This window comes from Eublepharis macularius, chromosome 11 (genome assembly GCF_028583425.1).
Source record: "Eublepharis macularius isolate TG4126 chromosome 11, MPM_Emac_v1.0, whole genome shotgun sequence".
NCBI classification, from domain to species: Eukaryota; Metazoa; Chordata; class Lepidosauria; order Squamata; family Eublepharidae; genus Eublepharis; species Eublepharis macularius.
Genome location: NC_072800.1, coordinates 57069581 through 57089440, shown reverse-complemented (window position 1 = coordinate 57089440; position 19860 = coordinate 57069581). Strand labels below are relative to the sequence as shown.

The 19860-nt window shown below is 43.3% G+C and overlaps 1 protein-coding gene and 1 pseudogene across 1 annotated transcript in view; one reads left to right on the top strand and one right to left on the bottom strand.

Moving 5' to 3' along the window:
• The window catches only part of THSD7A (thrombospondin type 1 domain containing 7A), a 378974-nt gene that overhangs the window by 50625 nt on the left and 308489 nt on the right, over positions 1 to 19860 (bottom strand). Inside the window, exons 17-18 of the mRNA XM_054991106.1 lie at positions 2843 to 3021; positions 104 to 109 (exon numbers count right to left, since the gene is read on the bottom strand). Of these exons, the coding sequence (XP_054847081.1) occupies positions 104 to 109; positions 2843 to 3021 (185 nt within the window). The remainder of the gene's footprint in view (positions 1 to 103; positions 110 to 2842; positions 3022 to 19860) is intronic.
• Positions 14522 to 15068, top strand: LOC129337707 (cyclin-dependent kinase 5-like; annotated as a pseudogene).

Sequence of the window (19860 nt, the reverse complement as noted above, 5' to 3'; positions counted from 1 at the left end):
GACAGTTGAAAAGTCCATTGGACAGCAGTCGGAGAGCCAAGCTGCAAGACTAGGATGCCTACATTTCCCATCAAAACTTGAGGGAAGCTGACAAGTGTCCAACCTGTGCCTTTTGTTACTTGTAGTTCTGCTCTTAGTCTCTTGTCATGAAAACACCACCAGGAGTCACCATAAGTCAACTCTGATTTGAGTGCACTCTCCACCACCACCTGACAGATCAGTACCACACTCGGATCAGTGAACAAAGTCAGTATTATTATTTCGTCAATACAGCTGGGGCTGAGAAGAGTGGCCTACCCAAGGCCTCCTACTGAGCTCATGGCAATAGCAGGAACCTGCAGAGTGCTGATTCATAGCCCAACCACTTAATCATTATGTTACATATTCAAATATCTGGAAGGAGAAGAGCAACATGGAAGAAGCTAGCTTATAGCTGAGTCAGGCTTGCTTTCTCCGATGGCACTGTGTTCTGCTCTACTTCCTGTTTTGTGTGCTGTTTTGTTTTCCATGAAATCTTATAGCACATGAGAGAGATGTAAATATTTCTGTGACTGCTCTGGGCAGAAATATTGTGTTTCTCTTCTTTATCTCCTACCCTTCCTTATAGGAGCTATTTTCTTTAACATTTTAAAATAGTGGATTTCTGGGAACATATTGTACCCATTCACCTCAATGCTTTGGCTGCATTCAGAGATGCAAACTAACCTCATTTGAATCCTGGTTTGTCAGTAAAGAACAAAGCACAATTTGTCAATTCCTCTAATTTGGATGTCATAACAAACTTGAAAGTCCTCAAGCTACAAGACATAGTCAAAGATGGAACACAGAGTGCAAAAGTGACTTTCAAAACATATGAGGCTCTTCTATGTAGCCTCTGTTAATTCATCTTCCAACTTCCTTTTCCAGAAGCAAAGCCTCCAAACTATTTCATAATCATAATATCTGGCCTTCACAGAATCCTGGCTGTAGCCTCCCCACCCTGTTCCTTTCAGTAAACTATAACAAAGTTTTCAACAAAAGTACATATTGAAGCTACAATAATTCTCCTTATTTAGTATGAAGTTCTTAGGGCTTTTAAAAAAACATTGCTCTTTTTGAGAATTAATATTGAATTACAAATAATATTAATCCTCAAATAAATAAATACATGTATGCAGTTAAACAAATTCAGAGTGTGTTCAGAAAAAAAATACAAACAAAGCTTTCAAGTCATAGGAACAAGCATGTATGCATGTTTAGGAAACATATGAAGATTAATATTTAGAGAGTGAGAAAAAAATAGCGCTCTGGGTTATTCCCTCTGACAAAAATGTACATCCAAAACTTTAACAAACAAGTTACCACTGGAGGGCAGCATCGCCATAGACAATAAACACTGCAGACAAACTTTGGAACATAGACATGTACTCTTCCACAGTTTTGGGTATCTGAAGAATAACGGTATATTGTGAACTACTGTAAATTAGAATGCAGCAGCTTTGGTTTCAGCTTTTCCTATTAAACTTATTTTTCCACCAGATTTGAATGTCTTCTCTACCAAATTGACCCCTTCATGCTCACTTACACTGAGTGTTAAATTGGATTACAAACTTGGTTTATTAGCTTTAGTTTAACACTTACTATGTTCTAAACTAGAACTAATTGCATCCTCTTAAGTGGAAAATCAAATCAGTCGACCATTTCCTTCTTTGCCTGCAAAATGTCAACACGATGGCATTTAGAAAATGTACATCTTATTCAGTTGCGAATGGCCAGCATTCCACTACCAACAGACACAAACATGTGCACAGATACACATACAGGCACCCTTTCACATTTCATGCCCTCCCACCCTTGAGGGAATTTACAGCTGAAAACAGAGGCTTTTTCATTTTAGGAGAAAAATGCAGATTAAAAACATTCAGGAGGGATGTAAATCAATGAGAAGACACACAAAGATGGTCTTCTATTAGTTTCTAACAAGGAGTAGGGTTGATACACTATGCAAGTCAAGAACTTGTTAAACATCTGTCAGAAGTTTCATCTCTGCTTGGCAGATCCCTTGCATTTGGCTCTAGTCTTCAGTCACATTGCAAAGAGCAAACTCCCCACAACTACCACTTCTACTAACGCTTTGCCTAAAGATATATGAAGCCAAGAGGAATGTTACAAAGGAAAAAGAATGAACAGACCTTTAAGCTGCCCACTGAATACTTTAAAAGGTATTATTGCATACATACTGTTACATATCCTCTCAACCCACTAAGAAAAGTTTGAAGTCTTCTTCCAGCCTCAGGAGCCTTCCTCCAGTGGAAGAACCACTGTGGGTGGAGAAAGGTCCTTTAGACTTCAGAAACTTCCTACAGCCTAAGAGAGGATACAACCCATTATTTATACAGTCACTTGAGGATCCTCGTGGCGTTGAGTGGTAAACTGCAGTACTGCAGCCCAACCTCAGTTCAATTCTGGCGGAAGCCGGGTTCAGGTAGCCGGCTCAAGGTTGACTCAGCCTCCCATCCTTCCAAGGTCAGTAAAATGAGTACCCAGTTTCCTGGGGGTAAAGTGTAGATGACTGGGGAAGGCAACGGCAAACCACCTTGTAACAAAAAGTCTGCCAAGAAAACACTGTGATGCGACATCCCCCCATGGGCCAGTAATGACTTGGTGCTTGCACAAGGGACTACGTTTACCTTTACCTAGCCTGGACTCACTTATGAAAACTATCCCACACACACACCTTGGGAAGCTCTCTGTGTCTGGAAATTTTTGAGCAGAGTGAAATGTTTGAAATGGAGAATTCTCTTTTTCTTTAGAAACTTCGGGGAAAATTTTTTTAAAGTGCAGATAACAAGAAATTAATTACCTGACTGACGTGATCCAACTTGGGGCACGGCCTTCCACCATTGTAGGGTTTTTCTCGCAGCCACTTAGACCTAACTTTGACCCCGCTGCCACAGGATTTAGTGCAACGTGACCAGTTGGACCACTCACTGAGCTTGCAATCAGAAGGGCATGGTATGATGCAGGCTTCTTCAATGTATCCTAGGTGAAGACAAACAAAAAGACACAGCGTCATCAGTAGTTTTCTCTATATGGAGTCCTTTCTCCTCTCAATGTCATAGATTTGCTTACAGTGTCCAAAATTTGACTCGATAGCAATTTCTTCATCATTAGAAGAATATTAAAATTCAGCTGGAAAATTTATACACATATAACAAGACCATAATAAAGCAACATTCGAGCACCTACTATGGGTGGATTATTAGGATTCACATTCATCAGACATCTACAGTTCTGACCTAGTGACAGCAGGAATGTAACTGACGGCTGCCCTGTCTCTTGTTACATCACTCGCAAACTGCACGAGACACAATAAAATAAAATTCCTTGCAAATCAGACTACTATCACACCTTTCCACAGCTGCATCAAAGGACATTGGTGGCACTTATAACATATGTTCACAGGCTAGTCAGGCCAAATGTGCCTGATTCTCTTGAAACCAGTGAACTTAACACTTTGTGTGTGATTGAGACTAAAAAGGGAGAGTAATCTGCCACATCAGATTGCAGATTAACAAACATCTGTCCTTTGTACAGAGAGCAAAAACTGAAAGAAATGCAGTTGTTTTGATTTGCTAACAAATTTCAAAGTGAATGTGAAGCTACTAGGTTAAACAAAGAGTAGGTTTATTTTATATTATTTTAATTTTATTTATGGCCCACCTTTTTGCTGAGATTTAAAATGGATTACAAGACAGAAAACAGTGTAATCAAACAGCATAAGAAAATCAATGAACAATACAATGGGACAAGGATACAGAATTAGAGGACAACAAATTATCTAAGGCAAGGTATATGGGAAAAGGAGGTATAAGAAAATGCAGTAAATGGAGGTGATACCTACAATAATCTTTGCATTGGATAAAGATGCCCTCCTGGGTTGTTCCATTCGGCTACAGTTCTTAGAACAACTCTTTTTTCATAACAGATAACTATATAAAATATTTAACAGTTATATTTTTTATATATGGGGCTCACACATTTAAGGCCAGATATGCTGACATTTGCCATTCAGTCCTATGCAGTAAATATGTCATATGTTACTCAATGTCAAGCAACTGAAAGAAAGCTTGTGGATTCTCAGATGCCAACTATGGAAATAACAGTTGGCATATAGACACTGATTGACAATTACTAGCTCAGCTATGCAGACCTACTATATATAGTGTGGGCTATGGAACAGATATGCGGAGTGGCAGGCCAGTAGTACATCTCAGAGCTCAGCCAAACATCCTCAAATCTGACAACACTGCAGACTTTTACGGCCATGCTGAACACCAGGGGATATAGCTCAAATTGGTAATTAACTAATGTTAAATAAGAGGCAGTCGAAGGTCCCTTCCATAAGATATTTTAGAACTGGAATAGCTGGCTGCAGGAAATGGCTCTGCAGGTCACCCACTCTGGTTCTAGAGTATAAAATGAATAATTCTAATTTGTCAAAATGAGCATGTGAGTCTCTTCCTAAATGCAAAAAAAGGGATTTCCCAGAGTAAGTGAGCAGGAAAACCATCTGCTCAAGACAGAACTTGCTGTCTTGCTTCAGGAACAAAGTTCTCTGTATTTTCTAATTATGAGAAAACACACAAAACCAGGACAGGCTTATTTTTCCCATTATTTATTTTGTACACTTTTATTCTGCTTAGTTGTATTTTTTCCCTTTTGAATGAAAAATCCCACTGTCATCATTCCCAATATTAGCAACACTGCCTGCCTGTATGTAGACAGCCACTTGGGAGGGGGCATGAGGCAGAGACCACCTGAGGGCACAGAATGATGAATGAGGCATCCGATTCTTGCGGGAAAATATCAGTGGGGGATAATTCCTTACACTGTCCTCTACAGATCCTGACAGTGGAATATCCCTGGCAGCAGAGAACAAGAGGTAGGCCCCTAGTCCAAGCTTGTAAGTTCAAAAAGTTTCGTTTATTCCCCTTAAATCTGAGCTCAATTTCCCCCTCGATATCCGTGTAGCAGTGAGGTGGCCAAATTCACCAAGCCTAGTCCTCCCCACAAAAGATTACTTCCTCTGTGCCACTGAAAGAATTACACTTTTTATATGTGTGTGTGGTCCCTCTGCTGAACATTCTGAGTCAAATTATTCTCCTCAGGCTTTCTTTCTGGGAAAAGAGGTGGGGGAACTCTCACCTGGGGCAACTCCTGGGAGGAGGTGGTACGCCTCTCAATGGTGCACACCACCATTGAGGAACTCTCACCTGGGGGAACTCCTGGGAGGAGGTGGTGCGCCTCTCTTCCCGTTCCAGGAAGTGATGTCATCACGCAGGCATGGCAGTCCTGGGAGTGATCCTATGCTCCATGTGAGGGGATTCGATTTGGCCTGGAACAGGCCGCTCCACCACGGGGGAGCACTTTCCCGCCCGGCAGTGACCGGATCTGGGCCATTTCGGGCCCAAATTGAACCAAATGGGCTCCTGTCTTGGCCTCACTATTCACTCACCCAGATCAGCCTGGAACAGGCTTTTGCCACATGGGAGAGCACACACACACACCACAGGGCAGCAGCCCAAACCTGGCCATTTAGGGCCCAATCCAGGTCATTCTGGGCCTGAATTGGGTCCAAAACTGCCAGGACTGGGCCCAAAATGGCCAGGATAGGGCAGGTGCTAGGTGGGGGAGTGTTCCCCCAACTGGCAGAGGCCCAATCCTGGCAGTTTTGGGCCCCGTCCTGGCAGTTTTGGACCCCTTTAGGCCACTTGGGCCCAATTCAGGTCCTTGGGCCCTAAATGGGCCAAAAATGGCCCAAATGGCCTAGATTGGGGTCGAACCAGCCTGGGACGGGCTGCTTCCAGGTGGGGGAACCCTCCCCTGCCTGGCACCAGCCTGATCATCATTGTTTTGGCCCCGATCCATGCTGTTTTGGGCTCTAAATGGGCCCAAAATGGCTTGGATTGGGGCAAAAATGGCCAGGATTGGGCCAGTGCCACGTGGGGGAACCCTCCCCCACCTGGCAGCAGCCTGATTTGGGCAAAAATGGCCAAAATAGGCCATTTTAAAAATACCCACATGACACCAGTCACCTGGGTATTTTAAAGAGCTGCCGGAATATTGTTCCAGGGCATTCTGGCTCAAAAAAAAAAGCTCTGATTCTCCTCAAGAATTCTTTTGCTATTATGGGAGGCATGCTGTCAGTTTGAGATTCTGCAAACTCATGGATTATTCTGTTCCAAGTATTCCAAGTATTTCCAGCCATTATAGATATCCCCTTTTTCAAATATATCCTGTTAGAGGCACAATCTTAAATGGATGAAGCTGTGCAGGTTGAGCAACTTGGTTTCACATTATGAAGCTTCCAAAAAATCAGTGCAAGTTCATTTGTGCTATAAAGGAAACCTGAATTCGCTGTTGTTGTTGTGCATTTATACAACACATTTCAAGTTTTCAAATATTACAAGAACCAGTATTATTATTCCTGCACTGTATATCCTTGAATCTGATCCAACTTAAGGTAAAGTAGAGACAGATGTGTCAGAGGAAAGTATTAAGGTATAAACTGTTTATTTAGCTATGATGTAATTTTAAGTGTTCTAACAGTGCAATCCTATGGAGAGTTACTCCAGTCTAACTAAGCCCATTGAAATCAATGGGCTTAGACTAGAGTAACTCTGCTTAGAATTGCACTGTAAGTAGGTGAAAATGAAGATGGACCAGCAATTACTAATGTATGATCTAGTTTCCTTTCCTCTTGTACCAGGAGGTTTTAATGATGTTCAGGGATATCAATCACTTGCTTTTTCTTGCTATAGAATCTACAGAGATGTAGAAAGAAGTGCAGGAAACATTTGCGCCCACAGAGTTTATCCAATCTTACTTTCTCTTGAGACCCACAGTGGAAGTTTTGCTGACACCTCATCTCCTGCATACACTTTGCCTGGTATAACCATGCAGCAGAATGAGGGAGTAGAATTTTGAGGTTATGAAACGGGTTGTACAATTTCAGATTGCAGGTAGAGAAGAATCTTAGTTTTAAAGCTCCCCAATGTAAAAAATCTCTGCAAATTAAAAAAACAAAACAGCTTATCAGTGAGAAAGATTATAGACCAATCCTGTTCTAGTTTTTCACTTAGACTTATTGTTAATGTGAAGAAACTTTGAAAAATGTAATATCTCAAAAGGCCTTGCAGTTATACATACACATGGAAATCCCCAGTGATAATCAGTCAAAAATTACTGCCTGCTCATTTGACCTTTTCAGTTCTATATGTCTGGGTAGTCACATGTGGCAAGATTTTAGATATTACTACTGGGGCATCACCACAGGAAAATGTTTTGGCTGTGCTTGTGTTGATCTGGTAATGTTTGAACTGGCCCCAAGTAAGCATATATACCGACATAGTAAAGTCTGTGTGCTATCTCCCCTTTGCTGGATAGCTGAAGCTACTGTTGGAATAGTTTTTGTAGGATATAACATTGCCATGTTTCTAGTAGAAGCTAGAAGCTAACATGACAAAACTGAGATTATCGTACTTTGGTCACATCATGAGAAGACAAGATTCTTTGGAAAAGTCAATGATGCTAGGAAAAGTAGAAGGCAGTAAGAAAAGAGGAAGACCTAAAACGAGATGGCTTGACTCAATAAAAGAAGCCACGTTCTCCATTTTGCAAGATCTGAAGAAGACTGTTAATGATAGGATGTTTTGAAGATCGTTCATTCATAGGGTCCCCATAAGTTGGAGGTGACTTGACAGCACACAATATACACATGGAAGACAGTCATGAAGTGGCAGCTATGGTAATAAATGAATCAGTTCATGCAAAATGAAATCTGAGAAGCAGTGATGGATTAACTATAAGATATATACTCAGCCAATACTTTTTGAAGCATTTACAACAGGTAAAGATCTCACAGAGGAGCAGATGAAGATACATCACACAACCTGCAATCATATCTGTATTAAATTAGGCACACCATTCAATTTGCCAAGATTTAAAATCACAGGCTAATGCATCCATATATGATATTTAGTAGCTGCAATTCTTTATGGTGGTAGAGAGTACTGTCAAGTCATGGTGAACCCTGGTGGGATTTTCATGGCAAGAGACCAACAGAGGTGGTTTGCCACTGCCTGCCTCTGCAACTCTGATCTTCGCTGGAGGTCTCCCATCATCCAATTACTAACCAAGTCCAGCCCTGCTTAGCTTCCAAGATCTGACAAGATTGGGTTTGCCTGGGCTATCTAGGTCGGGGCCTTTATACCAACTATATAACTGCAATACATTCCTTGATATGTTAAATTATTGCTTGCTTCAGGTGGGTGACCATCTTGGTCTGTAGCAGAAGAGCAAGATTTGAGTTCAGTAGCTCCTTAAAGACCAAAATGATTGCTTGCACATACCCAACTGAACAAGCTTTGTGGGAGTATTTAGCAAGCAGATGGGCATTCTATCCACTACAGGAGGCTGAAGATGAAAGTCACACATGCTTTGAAGGTTGACAAATTAACATATGACAGCTACCTCTTAGACTTTATCTGTGCTGGCTGATTACTGCATAGTTTAGTGTTAATGTGATGCACATCTGTAAGTGGCTTTTGGACAGTGCACAATCAATAATCAGCACAGATACACAATCACGACTGCTTCAAGCTGAAGAGTTACATTTCAACTGCACTAACAAACATTGTACTTCACAAAACTTAGATTACAACCTACTTCTGTTATATATGGGAAGATGTTGCTGTTCCTTGTCCCCCCTCCCCCGCCCCAGCGTACAATTGCATTGTTTTTGTTCACTTCCTCAGTACACAAAGTAAACAGGAGTATCTCCTTTGCACATTTCCCCTCTTCTGTGCATCTGTTGAGAAATTCAAACTTTGTAACATTAGTCACCAAAATGCCACTGTTCTGCAGGAAAACCGTCTATCTAGAGAGGAGGAAGACAAGCAAACCCTGTCCACACATCCAAAGGGATAGGCCAACTGCTCGGGCATGTTTCTGCACTACAAGAAGTATCAGTCTTAGCATTTTCTCAGACAGGGGACACCTCCCTGTCTGACGGGGAGGGCGGTCTAGAAATGTGATAAAATAAATAAATAAATAAAAACAACCCTAGATGAAAACAGCGGAGACAGCAATTCGTATGCATGTTTAAGACTGCAAATACTGGATTCGGTTTCGTTTTCTCGGCCATGTCGGACGCTCCTCTCCGCAGGTCCAGGAGGAAGTGCCCGAGCAGCCTGACCAGGCGGCTGACCTGCAAAGGTTAGCCCCCAAGACTCCCAGTGAGGGTGTCAGGGTCCGGAGCGCGACGGGAAGAACCCCCCCCCCGAAATCAATTTATTGCCCATTTGCTCCCATGGAGGCCGGCAGACTTGCGCAGCACTTCATGTGCTGCCGGGCCATGGAGAACGGCAAAAAGCAGATCTAAGGTGAAAACCTGTAAGTAGCGAATCCCTTCTGTTACTACAAGCGTATGCGAAGGATTGGTGGGATTTGAAGCTAAGAAGGCTTGGATTTCTTCCCCCTCACTGAGTTTCGAAACTTGGCTGGCGGATTCCCCCCTCCCTAAGATGGCGATGAAAAAGCAGAGCCCCGCTATGGGCAAATCTATCTCGGCAGCTTTGCAGGGGAAAGGAGAGTTTCTGGAGGAGCTAGTAAAGCGGTCTGTCGTCGAAGCAATAAAGCCCTTTGTTGACAAGTTAAACGAAACTGATCAAAGGGTTGGCTTAATTGAGAGTGAAGTGAAAACCATTAAGGAAGCAGCGGGGGGGGGGCGGAAAAGTCTGCTCGGGAAAACGCAGCCCTCATGAGGGCAACAAATAAAGACTTAAAGCTGTTGGAGAACCAACTGATCGGGTTGCAAGTGGACCGTGCGCAGACAATATTGCGGCTCCAGAATGCGAAGGAGGAGGAAAATGGGAATTTAAAGGATTTGGTGTCGGAACTTTTGGCGATCCCCGCGAAGGCAACTAAAGAAGAGTTAAAAAGCGCCATTTTGGAAGTCCGTCGGGCTTCTTCAAAATATGCAACGAAGCATCAGCTGCCGCGCGAGATTATTATAGACTTTTCATCTAAGAAGATCCGGGACACCATCCTATATAATTCATACAATGCGGACTTGGACTTTCTGGGCAATAAGGTTAAGATATTGAAGGACGTTCCATTTTTAGCTCGGAAAAGAAGATTTAAATATAAAAGGTTTGCAGCTCTTCTGAGGAAACGTGAAATAAAGTACAAATGTTTATTTCCAGAAGGTATTTGGTTTAGCTACAAAGATCAACCTTACAAGATAACATCAGAAGATCAGCTAAGGGACTTTGTGTGTAAACATCAAGATTTCCAGCAAGAAGAAGAGGATTTCAAGCCTGAAGGGGGAGGGGAGGAGGGAACGAGCACGGTGACTGTAGCTCTTCAGAGAGAATTGCGACCAAGACCCAGAGGGGGGAAGAAGACCTAATCCTGATTGTAGTTTGTATTTTATAAGATCTACCAATCTAACAGCATTTTACAAAGTTCTAATGTTAAATAATTGCAGTATGAAGGGAATGCATTACTTGTAGATGTAGTGTTTGTGTTGTTATGTGTTGTTACTTCCCCTTTTCCCTGTCCCTATTTTTTTCCTTTTGTAGTACTAGTAATTAAAAAAAAAAGACTGCAAATACTGACAAGAAGAAAACACAGACCAAAGATTTAAAATCAATGCTGTGGTTTTTAATTGGTTCTAATAAAAGTATTTGGATATGTTACTGTTCCAACACACCAACATGACTTTTGGCATTATAGTCACATTTCAAGGTGCTATAATTTGAATTAAATTACATACCACATCAACCACCTCCATAGATACCCATAGCTTTGTAGGCTTTCCCCATACAAACAGAACAATTTTTGTACTCATTGAAAGCTACAGGATAATTACACAAATATTTCCCCATTCTTCATTCTTAATTTCCAAGAAGAAAAACCAGACTTCCCTTGTAACATTTCCATATATCCTTCATATATGACTTTTTTTAAAAAAAATCTATCTATCTATAAAGAAAAGTGTCCTGACTGACTCATCAATGCTCAGCCCAAACCCCTGGACCTAGAAACATGAAATTTGGGGAGAACATTGCTTTCATGATGTAAACACCCACTAAGAAGGGATTTTAAGAAATTCACCCCCTAAGGGGGTAAAAAGGGATAAAAAGTGTTTTCCCAAAGGGATACAGCTTCCCTGTGTGGCTGGCAGGCTACTGTCTGCTTGCCCCCACTCCCCCCCCCGCCCACTGCCAGCTTGGCTACTCTTCCCTGATTGGGCCTGTCTTTCAAAGTCATTTGCATATGATTGGGGTTCACAACATTCCACACTTCATTGACCCTCCCCCCAGAGACAGTTGGAACACAAAAGCCATTTGCATATGCGGCCTGATTGGTCCTCACCCCCCCACCAAGACTCCTGGACAGGGATTTTATATAAAAGTCAGTACGGCAACTGAAATTTAAATGTTCATGGGGAGATGGTGCACAACCTTTCTAGGGGCCATTTCGACGCAAACCTCTCACATGAACCTGCCAAAATGCCCACCACACTACCCCTCCCTCTGTCCAACTCCACCTCACACCTCTCGCAGCCATCACCTCTTAGTGCCCCAAAAAGCGTCCTTGCAGACATTATGTAAGATACACTGACGCTAAAAGGAGGAAGCAACTTAGAGATGTGGCAAAGAAATATGCACATTGTACTCCTGTGGAGCACCGAGCAGTGGTGGCCAAGTACCAGCAAGACTACCCCGAGGTGCAGAGTGTGGCAGGGTCTATGAGTAAAGCAAGAGACTGCAGTTCCCTCTCAAGGTCTGCTTTGCTATGATGATCAACAAGTCCCAGGGGCAGACACTGAAGGTGGCAAGAATTGACTTGTGGGAGGACTGCTTCTCACATGGGCAGTTCTACATGGCCTCCTCCAGAGTGAGCTCACCCAGCAGCCTAGTGATCCTAGCACCTGAGGGGAAAACCACCCATGTGGTCTACAAAGAAGTCCTTCAGAAGGGGAAAAATGGTTGTACCTATTTTTCACTTTATTTATTACACTAGAATATTTTCTTTTAAAAATCTCTTCAATAAATGTTACATTTCAAAATTCACTTCATCGCTTTTCGGCATCAACATGCTTCGCTTTATTCAAACACCTTTGTGAAGCTCAGGTACTATGCTATTATACTACAAAACCAACTTTAAAAAAGCCACAAACTAAAAAAATGTACATAATACATACCCATAACGTAAGTATTATAACTGTATTTGAAGAAGTTAAATACCGTTGCACAGGTATCAAGCTAGTCTTCCTATAAACCTTGACAATAAATAAACTATAAAATAACCCATTTTATCCATTAAAAATCAAATAATCATAAAGAAGATGTTCTACTTAGTGTGTTTACAGTGCCATGAATCATGAAACTGGAAGCCTGTAACAATGGTTTAATCTTCATTACAATGGATGGTCCACTTAAACTCCAACCTTTGACCCCAGTACTCTCAACCTTTGGCCAAGACATTCATCATTTTTCACATATTTATATCACATGTTCCTCTGTTCCTGTTTAAAAATACACAGCCAAACAGAAATGGATCCTGCTCCTTCCATAGAGGAAAGAAGAAACTAAGGAAGAAAAACAGTATCAAGCAAAATTAGCAAAGCCCAGACAGACATACAAGAACCCAAAGTGAAATATAGGTAGGCATATGTATGCAGTTAAGTGCACAGAGAAATTCATGGGCCAAAAGAGAGGGAGATGAATGCAGTGTGATTAGATACTCACGACCATCACAACTGTGAAATGTTGATTTGGGGCAGAGTATTTTTGTTTATTTGTTCTATTTATGCCTTTCTTCCATCAAGGAATCAAGGTGGCATACACAAGATTCCCCAGAAGTCCCCCATCGAGGCACTGAAAAAAAAACATACCTGTGTAACTTCAGCCAGGTTACTGTATCATATGTCTTCCAGCCATAGCTTTTGCTTCTGCTGTATCGGTGGCCCGCTAAGACCAGGAGGAAGATATACCACCATGTCTTATTTGTTTTTTAAGTATATTTCTTTGCCATATCCCCAGGACAAAGCTGCAAGAAGCAGCTTGCACAATGTCAAAAACAATGTAAAATCATAAAAGTACTCAACACTTAAAATAAGCAACCGAAAAGTAACAAACTACCTAAGACCAGTAGAGAGAGTAATAAAATCACAACTCAGCAGAAGAGCACACAACAAACCCCCAAAGTAAAACAACATTGTAACAGCAAGAAAGTCCTCCCTGAGCCTAAGCATAACCTGAATCAGAAAGAAATGTAAAACAATCTGTAAGGATATCCTATCAAAAAGAAGTGTTAGAATACACCATGGTTGATAAAATACTGCTGTGTATCAAACTAACTACCATCTTCACAAAGTGGAACTTTCTCACTTCCTACTCCTGCTGTAGCTCACTGAACTCCACTGAAATTTTTTTCAGGGTGGATGAGTCAGTGGACCCTCAGAGGCATCATAGGAGTCTGCAATGGGAGGGAAGATCAGCAGAAATTGCTACTCCAGTCTACAAATGGAAATGCCATTCCATTAGAAGAACTGCAAGGTTGGACACATGCCACTGAAATGTGGTAGGAATAAAACATCCAACTAAAAGCCTGACCAAATAAAATGTCTTTTACCTGGTTCCTAAAAGCCAAAAGAGTAGGTGCCAGGCCATATTCAAAGGGGAGAACATTCCATAGATTGAATACCACTACCATAAAAACTTTGTCTCTGTTTGCCATCTCTCTCTCCTCTTTGGAAGTTAAGACCTTGTTCCCAAGCTCCATTCTGTGGGCAGAGGTACTCAAAGTAGGACCTGGAAGGTCTTGGTTTACTTATCCTAGGAGTTTTACTGTCTTGAGTTCTGAGTGTCAACGTCTCTTCAAGATGCGCAAGCACAAGTGGCTGGTATCTTATAGCTTTCCATCTGGTATAACTGGAGCACAGGAATACGCTATGAAACAGGCTCAGACTTGAGATGAGAAAGCAGTCATAAAAGGAAAGAGGGAACTTCTTGGGAGGTGCTGGACATATGTCCCTGAGTCAGTTGCTTCATATATGTGTAAGGCCATGATGAGCCATGGGTTCCCTCTGGCACTGCAGCACCCTTCAGAGTTCCGTTCCGCTGGGAGAGACAGCCTCAGTGTAGACAGAGCAAGCTTGAGGGAAGAGTTTCAATCACCCCCTTATCCCTTCTTTTGGACTGTTCTCCTGGCTGGCATCTTAGCTCAGAGACTATCCAGTCACCCACCTCTTCCTTGGCAATTGGAGCTCCCTTTCAAGAGTTCTACCTTGTAATAGCACAGGCCCAGAGCCAGCCCCCAACTCATGGCAGCAAGCATCACCTGAGAAACTCCCTGGGAGGGAGAGCCCTGTCCTTGCTAATGAGGAAATTGCCACCCCTCTCCCACCTGGCCTTGTCAGAGGTGATTTCCTTCCCCTCACCAGCCAGGTGGGAACAGCCTTTTGGGGATGGAGGTGGGGCCAGGTGGATTCTGCCACAACAGGAACATCATGCACTGAGACCTGAAGCCACAGAACCTGTCAGTCAACTATAATGGGGAACTGAAGATTTGGGCTGGCTTGGACTTTTGGAATCCCCTCCACTACTATTTAGCTGAGGTGGTGGAACTCTAGTATTTCTCTTCACGTGTGCTCTTTGAAGCCAAACTCTATTCCACATCCATTGACATGTGGTATGCAGGTTGTATCTTTGCTGAGTAGGCCAATGCTTGACAGCCCCACTTCCCAGGTAATGATGTAGATGACCAATTGAAGAGAATCTTCAGGTTGCTGGGGACCCCAATGGAGGAGCAGTGGCCAGGCATGACCAAGCTCCTGGACTACAAATCATAACCCCATGTACCTCGCTACAACATCACTGGTCAATGCAGTACCTAAGCTTAATACAACTGGCCAGGGCTTGCTTCAAAGCCTGCTGAAATGCAATCCAGTACATCAGATCTCAGCAGAGGAGGTGGTGCAACATCCTCACTTCACAGACGTCTGCCTCCCCTAGGGGCCCACCTCACCAAAGACAACTCCATAGATTGGAGGCGGTGCAACATCCTCACTTCACAGACTTCTGCCTCCCCTAGGGGCACACCTCACCAGAGACAACTCCAGCAGTCATGGAGTCCCTGCTGACTCCATGCTCATCCCAGAAGTCCACTCTCCCTTGAGGAACCACTAATATGGAATTGATCCTTGTTGTCCAACTGTCTGGGGTGAGGTGCATTTGGATACATTTGAGAGAGTGGAGGTGGACTCAGGACAAGGTGTTGAACTTTAACAGCACACCCTTGAAAATAGTAATGAATGTGATACTATTTTAAAAGGTAGGTTAAAGTTTCAATGGATCGCATTGTAAATTCCTGCATGGGAAACAGCTCAAATGAGTAACTTTCTCATAACAGTTTAAGACTAACATATATGCTCACTTTTCTGTCACATAAAACAAACATTCATGACAGACAAACATCGTGTCCTGGGCCGCCTCAGGTAGTCCTGATGGTTCCCAGTGCTCCAAATGACTTGGAGGACGGAGGCAGGGGTTCTTTCCTCTCGCTGTTTCAGGCTCTTACTTTCAGCCTGCATCCCCGCTTTATCGAGGAGCCTGATCTTCAGACCTGCACTGCCAGGCCCAGCACACCCTCCCACTGTCGAAGCGCTCACTCCTCAGGCTAGCCCTGCCAAGCCTGGTGCACCTTTGCACAGTCGAGGTGTTTTTCTTCAGACCTGCAATGCCAAGTCTGGCGGGGGCCCCCTTCTCTTCCTCGGGACTGCAGCGCCAAGCCTGGCAGCGCCCTCGCCTCATCGAGTCGCTTCCACCTCTGGCTCACCTGCTCAGGCCCGGCGGCCCCTTCCTTGCCTGGTCGAGGTGCCTACACAAGTCCTCAGGCTCCGACTATTGAGCCCGTCTGTGCATTCGCCCACCTGAGGCACATGGCAATTCACCTGACTCGCACCCTTGAGTCCCACTGCGGTCTTGCCCCCTCAGGCCCCGCGCGCGCGCACACAGACAGACACACACACACACACACACACACACACACACACACACACACACGGCTCGCCCTGCCAAGCTGGTCCACGCCCCCTGTCAGGAAGTCCTCTTGGCAAGCCCGGCCGTGCTCTTCACAGCCCCTCCTGGCTGGTTCGAGAGAACCTGGCCGCAAACACACACACTGGCGCCAGCAGTTTCATACACCTAGGGCTTCTTTTTCTCTCCTTGCTCTAATCTAGTGGATTCCACCTCCTCCCCCACGTCGAACGGTGCCCCTGCTCTATTCTGAGACTAACAACTGGACTTACCCGCCCCTGCCCAGGGAAGGGCTTTTCCCCTTTACCTTTCTTTCCCACAGCGTCAGTTACACTTTTCCCCAGCTTCTGTCACAAGACTCCGTTGGCTTTCAACAGGTCCATTGTGGCTTCCCCCAGATGCCAACGCCACACAGCACTGAGATCCACAGGCTGACTAAATCCAGTCAAGGTGCACCTTCTGAGTGACGTCGATGTCTTCCCACACCAGCAGTGCCCGTTGGGGCGCAACAATAGGACAAGCCCCCAGGTTTATTCCACACAATCAGTGGTTTGAATGTTCCCTTAGCCAATTCAAAGAAGAGATGGACACGGAGTCCTGTGGAAGAACCAAGTCTGCTATGTTTATTAAACGTGAAGGAATGCTAGTTACACGGAGAATGAAAGGATCACACGTGCACTGCGTTTATCAAACTTACAATAGCTGTGCAAGAAACTTTATACTCTTTGGCTCATTACAATATTGGGGTCCCATTGGCTTGAGCATAATTATGACCCTTATTGGTTTGTCCAGGGGGGCCCTCTGATGACCTGGTGGTAGCTTATTGGAGGGATAACTCTTCCCAGCAACTTAATTACAATATTTCCCAATTAGCTTTGCTTATCATGTTAGTGCATTGTTTTATCTTCTCAAGGAACATCTCTTTCCGCTCCCACATTTTCCCATTCATAGAGTCTCCCCTTATTCCTCACCGACTTGACAGAATAACAATTTACCAAGGGTGCCTAAGTGTCGCTTCAGCAACCTTGTACCATGCAGGCAGAGATTGTTCCTTTTAGAGTATTATGGGAGAGGTGCACTTTCCCCTCCTTTGGAAATGCAGAAAGTTACTTTCAGTGCCGCGCATCTCTTGCTAGGGGCTTCTCACAGCCTTGGGAAGTTCAGTTAATCTAATTAAATAGACACAGGCTCATTCCTTTTACTGAGGGGTTTACTGCTCCCTCCTTTGTCCAGTGTCTAGGGACAGGTGTTCTGATCCCCTCATTTGCAGCTGGCTCCCTTTGTCTATTCTCAATTATTCTTGCGGCTGCATTTAGTATGCGCCCTTCTGGAAAGGGTTTCCCTTATCAATTTCTAAGCATAGCATAGCGCATAATGAATACAGGTGCATTTTCCTTAGTGGTAAGCTTGCTTGGTAAGCATGTCTAGTGCCCTGGGTTATCCTCACTGCAGGCAGCAGATTTGTCCCAGCGCTCCCAGTGTCTAGTATTCATTTAGTGCTGGTTCTTTGCATACTACAATAGTACCTGAGAATAACATAGGATTGCATAATGATAGCATAAGATTGCATAAGGATAGTAAAGGCACATAAAATGCCTTTCCATCACTATGAAGAATCATACCATTAGCTACTGAACTATCACCAGCTACTAGTAATTCTCCTTACAATTAAAATAGGTTGGATTAATTTCAGGAGGAAATATATTGACTGCCCCATCACCAGTTCCCATTCTAGACTCCTGTACAAATTAGTTAGAAGCCAAAGATAGGTGATAATTAAGTGTGAACGTCTCCAAATAATTAAGATAAGAAATTGTAAGAACAAACTTCAACATTTTCCCACTTCACAAACAAAATCCTGCTGAGATTCATTCATTCATTTATTTTATCGTATTTATCTTCCACCCTCCCCGCAAGCAGGCTACTACAAGTGTATTCCTCCCTGTTCACTTGCATAATGAATAGGGGGGGGGGAGCTGTGAATTCCCTGCATTGTGCGAAGGGTTGGATTAGATGGCTCTTGGTGTTCCTTACAGCTCTATGGGCCAAACTACAAGTGACGAATGACACTTGAACGGCAAGTGTATTCCTCCCTGTTCACTTGCCCTCCACTTGCTCTCCACTCGATCCACTTGCCGTTCAAGTGTCATTTGTCACTTGTCGCTTGGCCCTATGTCTCTGTGTTTTCTATGTTTTATAATCTGGCAACATTTATAAAATTGAAAACATCTGAAGAGGATGTAATTTCTTCACAAGAACCGGCACAATAAACAGATTTGCTTTTGTAGAAATATCAGCTCAGGGTGAAGCTACAAGTGACGAATGACACTTGAATGGCAAGTGTATTTCTCCCTGTTCACTTGCGCTCCACTCAATCCACTTGCCGTTCAAGTGTCATTCGTCACTTGTAGCTTGGCCCTCAGAATCATGAATTTCCCTTGACTTTCAAAGGTATTTACAGTCTACCTGACAGTATTTGTATTCATGACTATGTCACAAGAGCCCATAGAATGATGAATTGAACAACAGCATGTCTTTTATCTTGTTTTCAGGATTAGCCTCTAAGGCTTCAATGGCACATAGCAATTGATCTTCTGCATCAGCAGTCTGGTCTTTTTCTTTACTGAAGAAACCCTTCTCTAGTTTTTCATGCTAATGGATACCTCACAGGTCATGGCTCACTGTGAGATTAGAAATGGTGACACTAGTTAAAGTGGCACCAGTTTCTTCCCTGCACATCAAAGATGTTAAGATGATGACCAGCCACCCAGACCAGAATGAGCAAATGCAGTATTCTATCAACTAAGCTGCTCTTCTCAACATTTTCAAGTATCATGATTCCTTAAAAACCATGAAATCCCACTGTTTCAATGACAAGTATTCATAAGTATTTAGGATGACAGGATATACTTTTCCAATTTACCATTAGAAAATCTGCTTCTATATTACTTGTCCAAGATTTATCTGGGCATCATAACAAGTGTGCCTATAGGAGGATTTATAGGTCAGCAATTCTGCACATTTCCCCCTAAGCAACTCAGACTGTAATCAAACAGAGCAAAGTCTTGTGTGAAAGTCCAACAAGGACTCAGCTCCTCTGCAAACGCAGGTTTGGCAAAGCAGATATTTAATGACAGCATAGGTGCTAGGGAACCGATGATGTGCTGAACACAGCAAAAGATTAATAGTGCAGCCCTTAGCAGACTTACACTCTTCTAAAGACCATTGACTTCAGTGGACTTAGAAGGCAGTAACTCTGCTTAGGACTACACTGCACATTTCTTATGGACCTTATCAAATTGTTATAAAAAATTGGCTCATAGTAAGAGATAAGCATCATGACTACATATAAAATGCAGATGTAGCAGGGCCAGTTCAAGGTGTTTTGCCACACCAAAGAATGTATACCCATCACTTCCTGGGCTTGCACCATCTCCAGCTGGGTCCAAGTAAAGCTCCCGTTGCATTGCTTGAACATGACTAGCAGTGGCTCAGGCCAAGGATGCGATGTCAGTCATCCTCTGTTCTGCTGATGCCTGGGAACCAACAGATCCCTTTGCTGAGCATTGGCACCCTTTTCACTGTGCTGCCTGAAGCAGTCGCTCAGGTGGCTTGGCCAGAGAATTGTCCTTGACAGGCAGTATAATTCAGGACACAAAGCGTAACGCCTTTTATCCACTACTTATTTCTTAGCGATGTAGTTGAACTGAATTCATAACATGTGATCACTAAGTCATAGTGGTAGAAATGATAGAAAAGCCAAAGAAAT